The 11,441-nt window shown below is 29.0% G+C and overlaps 2 protein-coding genes across 2 annotated transcripts; both read right to left on the bottom strand.

Moving 5' to 3' along the window:
• Nucleotides 1–3,639: 3,639 nt before the first annotated feature.
• Nucleotides 3,640–5,258, bottom strand: LOC113363440. Its single transcript, XM_026605943.1, has 2 exons — nucleotides 5,226–5,258; nucleotides 3,640–5,102 (listed from the first exon to the last, which is right to left on the bottom strand). The coding sequence occupies exon 2, from the start codon at nucleotides 5,088–5,090 to the stop codon at nucleotides 3,657–3,659; it is 1,434 nt and encodes a 477-aa protein (XP_026461728.1). The 5' UTR covers nucleotides 5,091–5,102; nucleotides 5,226–5,258; the 3' UTR covers nucleotides 3,640–3,656.
• A 3,038-nt stretch (nucleotides 5,259–8,296) lies between these two features.
• Nucleotides 8,297–8,806, bottom strand: LOC113387528 (ADP-ribosylation factor-like protein 16). Its single transcript, XM_026624859.1, has one exon. The coding sequence runs from the start codon at nucleotides 8,804–8,806 to the stop codon at nucleotides 8,297–8,299; it is 510 nt and encodes a 169-aa protein (XP_026480644.1).
• Nucleotides 8,807–11,441: the final 2,635 nt, after the last annotated feature.

Genomic DNA, 11,441 nt, shown 5'->3' with positions numbered 1-11,441 from the left:
ATTGAATTGTAATTAAAGTTCAAATGTTATTTTAATAATTACAATTCCTCATCGGTTAATAGTTTGTACCTCCGGGATATAGTTCATTCATTGCTTTTGCATAATCTGTATAAAATTCAAAACGTTTCATATATCAATGTATTATCGAAACAATTTCTTGAAAATAGGTATTTGAACAAAATCTACAAAATAGGTCAATCTATAAATTAGTATTTATAGTAATTTATTACATGGGTTTGCTGTCTAAATTATGTTCTTTTAAATTCATATCTAAAAATGTTCTTTCAGAATATTAAAATTGCGACAAGTTTTTTTCTAATTCAATACAGCTAAAATTAAATAATAATAGACAGTTGCCTATAATAAAACAATGTTGGTAATAAAAAGCATTTGATCACTTAAGCATTCCGCAATAGCTAATATTTACAATTAGGTCAAAATTAAATTATTCTTTATTGTTTAATATAATTAAACGGCTATATTATTTTAATAGATATTCAGTCTTCTGAATCTTTTTGTTATTTGGCAAAACGAGACCCAAATCAAATATATTAAATTTATCAACGGCAGGACCTGAACTTTTTCCAGTAAAACAATATGAGATGGAACTGCTAATTTTTAACTTCCCGTAAGGTATAACATAAAAATCGAAATTGAAAATTTTTGCATTTCTCGACGTTTTGAAGGTTTCTGAACATTTTGGCATACCTCGGGAAAAATGGATGTGTGTGTGTGTGTGTGGATGTGTGTGTGTGTTTTGTGTGTCCGTATTTTTCCGTTCACGTTTTCGGGCGCACGGATCAACCGATTTGAATGGTTCAAAAATCATTCAATTCCTATTGATAGGGAGATGTGCTGATTAATTGTTGGCAAAGTCAGGATCAACAGTTACGGAGATAGAGAGTAAAGAGTGCAGAAAATAGAAATCGAGTTTTTGAGAGAACGGAGCATCCGATTTGAATGATCTAGAAAACATTCAATGAGTAATGATTGGGAAAAGTGGTTATTAGTTTTTGGCAAAGGCAGGCCTAGCTATTTCGAAGAAACAGAGCTAAATGTGCAGAAAATTGCAGTTTTTGAAAGAACTAAGCGTCCGATTCAAGTGATTCAAAGAACTTTTTGCTTGTTTTAACAAAATAATTGATTTTGGAAAAAAGAGTTTTTTTGTATATCGAAAATAATTCAGATTTGATTTTTACTTTTGACTGAAGTTCTAATATACTTTAAACAAATAATTTCAACTTTGCAATTCAGTTTATATAATTCTTTTAAATATTAGACAATATTACAATATTTATAATAATCTATTTGAAAACATTCAATATTCCTCGAACATTTTGTTATGATACGCGAAGTTTCAGCAATTTGCCTTAAGGCACGATGCTATACCCCACTAGTTATCTTTCTAAATTATTTGAGGCCTTATCTTAGTTTTATGGTTCATTGATGGTAATATAAAAAAAAATATTTACACAATTTTTGCATTTATTACACCATTAGTTATACATTTGAGAAATTTTCTTAAAAACTCGATTTGTATTTTCTGCACCGTATTTTCTGCTCCGTAACAGCTGGACCTGCCTTTGCCAAAAACTAATCAGCACATCTTCCTATCAATAGGAATCGAATATTTTTTAATCCATTCAAATCGGTTGATCCGTGCGCCCGAAAACGTGGACGAAAAAATGCGGACATATTCAAAACACACACATCCATTTTTTGCGTAAATACCTGAGGTATGCCAAAAATGTTCAGAAACCTTCAAAACGTCGAGAATGCAAAAATTTTCATTTTCGATTTTCGGCGCATTACTATAACTACCCTACCGGAAGCTAAAAAGACTATATAGCAAAGAAAAAGGCTAACAATACTACTAAAATAACTTAAAATTATTTTCAAAATACAACGCTGTTTATCACTGCTATATGTAATTTATTCAACGTTTCGAGTTTCGATGCAAACTGAGTCATTGTTTATAAAATAGCATGTGCCTCACTGAGTGCGTTTGTTCACTTAGGTGAAAGAGTTAAAGTTTGTATATTCCAAATTGTTTATATTGGCATTTTCGAAATCGAACTCTAAATAGAATAATTTTATGTACATATTATTGAAGTTTTGAATATGAAGTACAACTTCATGTTTTATATCAAAATCAATGGAATTCATATTTAGATGCTAAATAAATACAAATCATAGTAAAATGCTAATATTTTCTAATTTTTAATCTAAAAACTTACATTTTAGAATAAAATACAACAAACGCGAAAGTATAAAACATGCTGAGTATATTTAAAACCAATTAATGTATTTGACTGCAGTTAATAGTTTTTTTTTCATTTCACCAGATAATTTTCAACAGTCCTTAGTAGACATTAACTTATAAGATAGGCTTTAAACCCTATGCTTTAGGTACTACCATACAGATTGGGGAAATTTTTTAATTTTTTTCAAAAATCTTGGTAAGTTTATTCTATTAAGAGGGGAGTCTGCTTTAGAGGCATAAAAAATCGCTTTTATCGAGAAATTTTTAGGAAAAGAAAAAAATATTTAATTGAATCGAAAAGGTTTTGTTGTTATATATTTTAACATTCTTCTCAATTTTTTTCATTAAAATATATGTCATAATATGCCGGGTACAAGCATTTTGCCGATGCGCCACTATCGCGCAGCTTTCATATTTGGCGGAAAAGATGCTGGTCACAATTTCCATCCGAAAATCAAAGCAAATATATATTTTCAATACTATAGATTTTAGTTGAATCTAAAAAATCTAGGAAAAAATGAGAAATTTACCAATTTTTATCAACTTGAAGAAAAAATCATGTTTTTTTGATACTAAATTGTTTTTTTTTATTAGATTGTTTGAAACGTGGGTTAATTAATTATACCTTTTTTTTAAGTTTTTTTAGGTTCAACTAGAATAAAATTTAATCCGGAATACAATTAGTATTGCTTCATTTCGATAGGACGTTTAGTTTTTTTTCTATTTTTCCGCCAATTAGAAAGAATCAAAAAAATTCAAAACCGAGAAATCGCGCGTCGAAGTTTTCGCTCCGCTCGTATAAATGGTTGACTTATTATTGCTTTATTATATCTTCTGTAATTTAAAAAATAATTTGAATTTGTTTCTAAAATTTAAGGGATATATTTTTGGTTAATTTTGGAAGACATTTCTGCAAAAAAAAAATCAATTTTTTGTAAGCCTCTAAAGCGGGCTTCCCTTTTAATGCAGTAAACTTATATTCTTGTGAACAAAAATGATTAAAAATTATAAAATCGAAACATCGTATTTGCAGCTAATTGTAGATTCATCAACAAATTGTTTGCAATGGACAAATTATATAAAAAAAATATTTTACTGTACATTTATATCGCAAAAAATACTATTAACTAATATATATTTCACAATATTTTTTACCAATTTCAAAATTTACCAGCACACGAAATTACCGAGACAAAAAATGTTACAACACATGTTGGAGCATCACTCCGTATCATATTAAAAGTATGCCAACTCGTGAATAAATCAAAAATAAATCTTCCAGAAACATAATTTTAAATCTTATTTTTAATAATTTATTGTTTAAACTCATACACATAAACTGTTACAAAAATTTCAATATATGTATTAAGTTATTGTAAGAATATAATTTTTATTACTTGGGGCATTTTTCCTTTCTTTTATCGACATATTCATTGACATATTTAGTTTCGAATTCATCTAATAGCTCAGGTTGATTCACTTTTGTTGTATCTTCTGAAGGAGAGATACAAACTGATTTGGCTTCATTGGTTTCATCCAAATCACAGAAATATCCATCGGTAGCAGATTCCCAGTCTCCAAGCGTCTTTTCTCCATGAGAAAATAATGAATCTAAATCTTTCAAATCAGTATCGGCTGGCAAATATAAATATATATGACTAGCTCCATTATGCTTCACTTGCATGATTTTGCCATCTTGCTTTGGTATAAATTTGTGCTCTTTTAAATTTGAATAATCGCGTTCTTCTGCTCTTAAAAATAGTGTTTCCTCGTTACCAGATGCTGTACTATTAGATGGCGAGAAGTAACTATAAGCAAGACAAGTTTCTGCTTTTTCGAAAACTTTTCGAGCTGATTCCGGTAGTTCGTTATAAATTTTTTCTACATTTGTTTTTACGTCTTCGTCAACTTTTTTGTACTTGGGACTCGACATGGCGAGATAAAGTGGATAGATTAAGGAAATCTTAGCTTGCTCAGGATCATCAGCATGATCTAGGGTATCAAAAACGGCTACATATCCTCTCAGTTGTACATTCAAGCATGGTACACGTCCAAGTAAAGTGATTGCCTTTTCATGTTTATGGCTTTTATTGAATACTTGAGCTAACTCGACAACTGATTCAAAAGCCAAATTTTTGTCATATTCCGCAAGCTTTCCTATTAAGCATGAGCAGGATGCATTATCTGGAGCGTTTAAGTAAGTTTTAGCAACTATTGTTTTTAGAGTATTTTTCAATAAAACTTTATCTTTATCGCTAAATTGCACTTTACCAGCAGAAATAGCTTCTTTAACTGTATTGAACAGTACTTCACCTTTTTCAACCGAAAATTTAGTGGCGCCTAAAGAAAGCGCTCGATACAATCTCGCTTTCTGCTCTGCTGAAGAGAATGCTCTCGCACATTTCACAGCCTGCTCAAAACTGGGACCATCAACAACTTTTTGGCGAATGATATAATTAAATTGATGCTGATCTTCTAAGGTCTGACATTTTGAAGAACAACCTTCTTTGCCTCGTTTAGAGAAGGATTGAGCACATTGCTTTAATCGACGCAACAATGTTGCTAAATTTGTGTTATTTTGGTCAGCGCAAGTTTTCTTGGCTTCTTCTAACGATTGAGCAGTAGTATCGAAAAATGATGAGTATTCGGTAATAGCAGAATCTGTCTCGTTTTCTGGTCTCTCGTATAATGTTTCGAGTTTTTGTTTAACATCCGTCATAGTGGATTCGACGTGGGTATTGCTGCACATAGTTGCTGCTTCTTCAGCATTTAAGCCAGTAAGAAAACATAGGGCACCACAAAGGATGCCCATAGAATAAAAATTCATTTTGGTAGATATCTAAAATAAATTTATAATTTGAAATAAATATTTATAATAGTTTATTTAAGAACAGCATTGTTATCAAAAAGTTATTCTCTTCTATCAGAATCAAATTTTTTTTTATTAAATCTATCTACTTACAATATGTGTCCACACAGATCTAATGTAAGAAGAGGAGTTTGCAACGATAAGATTTCGCGGAGTTTGCACGATCTTATATAACCTGCGGGCATTTTAGAACTATTAAATAATTATTAATACGACCTCAGAAATATATTTTGCTACTTATATCAATCATAATTTATGAAGATTATAGCATTCAGTATTTTAACAACCGGATGAACGATTTAAGTTGTTTCGGAATTTTTGACTGCATCAGGTATTTAATTTACGAGAACAATTTTATTATTCATCAGTGATTTAATTCAATTTGATGCTTATAACAATTCTTTTCATTCTTTGCGCTAATTTTTAATATGAAATAAATATATTAATAATGAAGTAGACTTTCGCGTAAACTTCTGGATATATACAATAAATGAATGAATGAATCAAGCATATAGTTCTGAGTTTTATCAGATATTAAAAAAATAATATGAACGGTCAATCATGAACAAACGGTACAAACGGTAATATTTATTTGTATGAAATTAGAAATTTTTAAAGTATTTATGATTTTAGTTGAAAATTAATCGTTAAATCTTTAAATTTAAATAAGGATGAAGCTTTTAGTCGAATGTTCATACAAAATCATAAGGCCATAAAAGTATATTTTTTGTCAAAATTTATTAGTGATTCACGATGAATAATGAAATTTTGTGATTATTCTACTAGTTTATAGCCATTGCCATTATATCATTAATTTTGTATTATGTTTTCTAATTTTGCACTGAAGATAGGTCAAATAAAGATAACATCTGCAGGATTTATTAAGAAAAGTAACATACTTTTTATACTTGAATGGATTTCCGAATAAAAACTTTTTTCTATATAATATTATATATCTTTTGCATTCTTAAATACATAAATGCATATGTGTAAAATGCTAATATGCATAGTACCCATATGAAACAGATACGTTTTTTCAATAAATGCAATTTATTAAATAATATACATATATATTCGCAACATAATATTTCACATACAATAAAACTCTAAATATTTTATTTTACATGGGAATTTAAATATAATTTAATACAATATAACAATGAACAAATACTGAATTTTAAACAAATTATCATGTTAAATTCAAACATATGTTTGAATTTAACTTGATAATTTGCTGAGCATATGTGCATTATGTTTTATCTAAGTATTTTTAATTTTTATTTTATATATTTTGTTTTATAACTTATAACATTCTTAAATTAGTTTTTGGTATTGTGTTTTAAATTTTAATTATTATTAGGTCATTATCATTCAAAACGTATGCTAGAAATTGTGCAAATTTAAAACAAAAAATATTCTTAAAATTATTTATTTCATACGTTTTGTCACGGTATATGTTTCATCACTCTGCAGTTAAATTGTGCATCAATTTAAAGAAATATATATATATATATATATATATATACAGAAATGCTAAATATTTTTGAAAATACATTATTTTTAAAACATATTTCATATTTTTTTTAATGAAGTTGTAATTTGTAAAAAGTTAGAGAAAAATTAGTACTATATAAATTTTACAGCATAATTTTTAATATTAATAAACACATTTTGTTAGTTTCATACCCTTGTCTCTGTTTAACTGATCAGAGGAAGACCCGAAACGTTATGAAAAGATTTGATATTTAAAAGTAAAATTACTACCGTAATAACGTTTAGTCAATCTGATATATGCTTCAGCTTTTTCAGTTCTAAATAATCGAACTAATTGTAAGGTAAAAATTTAAAAAAACTGATTCAAGTAGTAAGAAACAATGCTTTTTAACTTCCCTTAGGGCAAGTTATAGCAATCGCAAAAAAATCGAAAATGAAAATTTTTATAGATCTTTACGTTTCAAAACCTTCTGAACATTTTGGCATGCCTTAGAAAAAATGGATGTATGTGTGTGTGTATGTATGGATACAAATTTTCGTTGACGATTTCGGGAACACGGATCAACCGATTTGAATAATTCAAAAAAACATTCCATTCGTATTGATAAGGAGACGTGCTAATTAGTTTTTGGCGAAGGCAGGTCTAGACGTTCCGAATATACGGGGCAAAAGTGCCGAAAACGGTAACTCAGTTTTTAAAAGAACGGAGCGTCCGATTTGAATAATTCATTTTAAAAACATTTTATTTGTATTGACTAAATGAAGAACTGTTCAAAGTTTTGGAAAGGCAGGTCCAACGACTTTGGAGATATGGAGGAAAAAGTAAAAAAATAAGCCAATTGGCGGTCAAAAATGATCATTAGACATATGCACATCAAATTATCAGATATTTTATAGAGATTTTAACAATAAGTATAAATTTTGTTCACATTCCTATGGATTCCGTACCAATGTTTACGCGTTAGACGTTGTCTTTATGCAGTTAAAGCAGTACGATTGCTTTGAAAAAAGTTCAGAATTTCCAAAATATTTTAAAATAAATGATTTAAGATAGAATGATTTAATATGGTTCGAAATTCTATTAAAAGTTTCCAATCACTGATCAACTTTTATTGATCATTATTATTGATTATTTTTAATTACTCGAATTTTGAATTGCGGCACGGAAAGTTCTAGCATTTTGCCTTAAGGCACGATGCCCTAATTGCTTTAAGACAGAATTCCACTTACAGCATAGTTTATACAATTACATACAAACTTCTAATGTGAAGTAACTTCTTGACCTATAGTGATGCCCAATGGTCAAAAATTCTATTTTGGATGAGATTCTTATCAGAACATTTTTATTTGTGTCCCGAAAAGTTATTTTACTTCAAAACATATTTCAGATCTATAATTTCAAGTAAAAATTTGAAATCATTACTGCAGATTTTTACTTGAAATTATAGATCTGAAATATGTCTTGAAGTAAAAATAAGTTTTCAGTGACTGAGATAAGTAACAACTGTACAGCTTTTAATCTCACATCAACTTTTGAAGTGAGATTACTTTATTCTAGTTCTCGTATCACATTCGCATATTTTATATACAAAATAAAATCAAAATATGTAGCTGTACACTGTAGCACTTATTTATATATTAATATATAGAAATATTGACTGTTATTGAAATCATTTAAATAGCCACTCTTGTATATTGTCAATACCCAGCCCAGTCATGGCGCTTGCTTCGATTACACTAATTTTCTGCGGAATTTCTTTTTGTAGTCTATTAAATTGCAACATTAATAGTGCCTCATTTCTCATTTGTCGATACGCCAAGTCCATTTTAGTCAATACTAAAATTACTTTGGTATCTTTCAATCGAGGATCGGCTAAAATACTATAAAACAGCACACCGCTGGCCGTAACTTGGCATAAATTAGACGTGTCAACAACATACATGATTTTATTGACTCCGGTGAAGTAATTCTTCCAAATAGGTGCCATCGATCCTCCGACTTCGCGAATGTTTATTTGCTTCGCTGGTTTGCTGGATTCAGAAACCTTTTTAATTGTATAGATATTGGTTCCGACTGTTGGTATGGAATTGGATGTAAAATCAATTGAATCGGAATTTTGTAGTCTTTTCAGTAATGATGTTTTACCAGAGCCACTGGGACCCAAACACAGCACAGACATGATGAACTAAACTAACAGTTATTATAAATAAAAAAGTACTTGTATATTACAATGTTATTATGAAACTTCCAAACGCTTGTTTACATTGGTCGCCATGGATATAATAAGAGTGGTCAATAATTTTGCATTACAAAAAATTTCAACTATTTTTTTTTTAGGAATACTTATACGTATTTGCATTAGTCATTTTCTGTATCTCACAAATTTTAAATATTATATGATCATATAAATTTGAAACTAGTGGCGTGTATGGCATCGTGCCTTAAGGCAAATTGCTGGAACTTCCCGTACCGTAACGAAATGTTCGAGAAATACAGAATGTTTTCATTTGTTTGATTATTCATTCAATTATCATTTTTTCATTTGATTATTATAAATATTGTAACATTGTCTAATATTTATAAGAATTTTATAAACTGAATTGCAAAGTTAAAATTATTTGTTTTAAGTATATTAGAACTTTAGTCAGAATTAAAAATAAAATCTGAATTATTTTCGATATACAAAAGAAAACTAAAAAAAAAATGATACAATTTTTTTTCCAAATTCAATTATTTTGTTAAAACAAGCTGAAAGTTCTTTCAATCATTTAAATTGGACGCTTAATTCTCTCAAAAACTGCCATTTTTTGCACATTTAGCTCTGTATCTTCGAAAAGACTGGGCCTGCCATTGCCAAAAACTAATAATCACTTCTCCCAATCATTATAATGTATACTAATTGAATGTTTAAAAACTAATAATTACTTCTCCCAATCATTATAAAAATAGTATACTAATTGAATGTTTTTTAGATCATTCAAATCGGATGCTCGGTTCACTCAAAAACTCTTCTGCCTATCGATAGGAATCGAATGTTTTTTGAACCATTCAAATCGGTTGATCCGTGCGCCCGAAAACGTGACTGGAAATTTGTATCCATACATAATTACACACACACACACATCCATTTTTTCTGAGGTATGCCAAAATGTTCAGAAACTTTCAAAACGTCGAGAAATGTAAAAATTTTCAATTTCGATTTTCGGCCCATTTCAATAACTTACCCTACGGGAAGTTAATAAAAATATTATATGATCATTAAATTTGAATATTGATATTAAAATTAATTTTAAATATTTTTACACATTACTTTTACATGAATAATTAACTTCCCGTAGGGTAAGTTATAGTATTCGCAATAAATCGAAAATGAAAATTTTTGTAATCTTTACGATTCAAAACCTTCTGATCATTTTGGCATACCTCAGAAATATTGGATGTTTGTGTGTGTGTGTGTGTGTGTGTGTGCGGATACAAATTTTCATCGACGATTTCGAGAACACGGTCCAACCGATTTCAATTATTCAAAAAACATTGCTCTTGATAAGGAGACGTGCTGAATAGTTTTGGGCCTAGACGTTTCGAAGATAAAGGGGAAAAAAGTGCCACAAACGGTAACTCAGTTTTAAGAGAACGGAGCGTCCGATTTTAATAATTCAAAAAATATTTTACTTGTATTGACAAGAACTGATTAAATTTTCATGAAGGCAGGTCTAGCGGTTTCGTAGATCTAGTGAAAAAAGTAAAAAAATCGCCATTTGGCGATCAAAAATAATCATTATGTCTATTAGACATATGCGCATAAAATTATCAAATATTTTATAGAGATTTTAACAATAAGTATAAATTTTGTTTAAACGCGACGCTTACGCTCTTCGATATTTGATCTCTATGCAGATAAAAGCAGTACGATTGCTTTGAAAAAAGTTCAAATTTTCTAAAATATTTCAAAATAAAGAAAACATTTCAACAATTTTTTTTTTCTAAAAAGTAAATTTTTGTCAAAAATTTATGTTTCTCAAAAATCTAATTTTTTCAAAGTAAAATTTCTTGAAAGATGATAATCTTTTTTAAAAAAAATAATTTTTGGTACGTGGGGCAAGATGCCATGCGCACCACTAGTTTTTCATATCTTAAATAACTTAACAGCAAAGTGTGCTTTATTAACTTTTCGACTATTTTGGATTTGTTTTCGGCAAAATCGGATCTGTTAATTTTATGTTTCCTTAATATTTCGAGTCATTCTGAATTGTTCGACATTATATAATTAAGGACAGTATGTGTGTGTATGGCAAAATTTGGCTTTTCATCGGCGTTTTCTTAAAACCAGCAATTTAAACGACAATTACGACAATTTAAAAGCCATTCGATGAGACTTGATAAAGATAAAGACTTGCCTCGATTTGCGTTTTTCACGATGATCACTCAGCCGTCTTTTTTTAATCATCAGATAAGCGCAAAATTTTGCGCCCAAGTTTTCGTTGAAAATCCTTAACTGTTTTGAAAATCCAAATATGGTTCGAAAGTTAGGTATTAGTAGAGATCAGCCGGACTGTCTTTTTTTTCGTAATTTTCTATTTAATGAAACTTTGCATAGTTAAATATTGTAGGCCTACAAAAAGTGATTTAAAAAAAATGAATATGTAATGAATTACGACTGCGACGTAAGAAAATGAAAAAATCTCAAGAAATTTATATAGACACATGCACATATCAAATTATTACAATTTTTATTTTAGTTTTGAGCTAAGTTGTTATAGTTTAGTTTGTTTATTTTTTTAAAATCGCGAAAACTTGTAAAAAATTGTATTAAA

This window comes from Ctenocephalides felis, unplaced genomic scaffold, assembly GCF_003426905.1.
Source record: "Ctenocephalides felis isolate EL2017-DRISC unplaced genomic scaffold, ASM342690v1 CF-g0.4_SCAFFOLD_00845, whole genome shotgun sequence".
In the NCBI taxonomy this organism is placed as follows: Eukaryota; Metazoa; Arthropoda; class Insecta; order Siphonaptera; family Pulicidae; genus Ctenocephalides; species Ctenocephalides felis.
Note: the sequence above shows the minus strand (reverse complement) of the source record. Positions and strands in the feature narration are given on the sequence as shown.

Bases quoted from the DNA above. Each gene is read 5' to 3' on its own strand.
- LOC113363440 (XM_026605943.1), bottom strand. From the start codon at position 5,090: ATGAATTTTTATTCTATGGGCATCCTTTGTGGTGCCCTATGTTTTCTT.
- LOC113387528 (XM_026624859.1), bottom strand. From the start codon at position 8,806: ATGTCTGTGCTGTGTTTGGGTCCCAGTGGCTCTGGTAAAACATCATTA.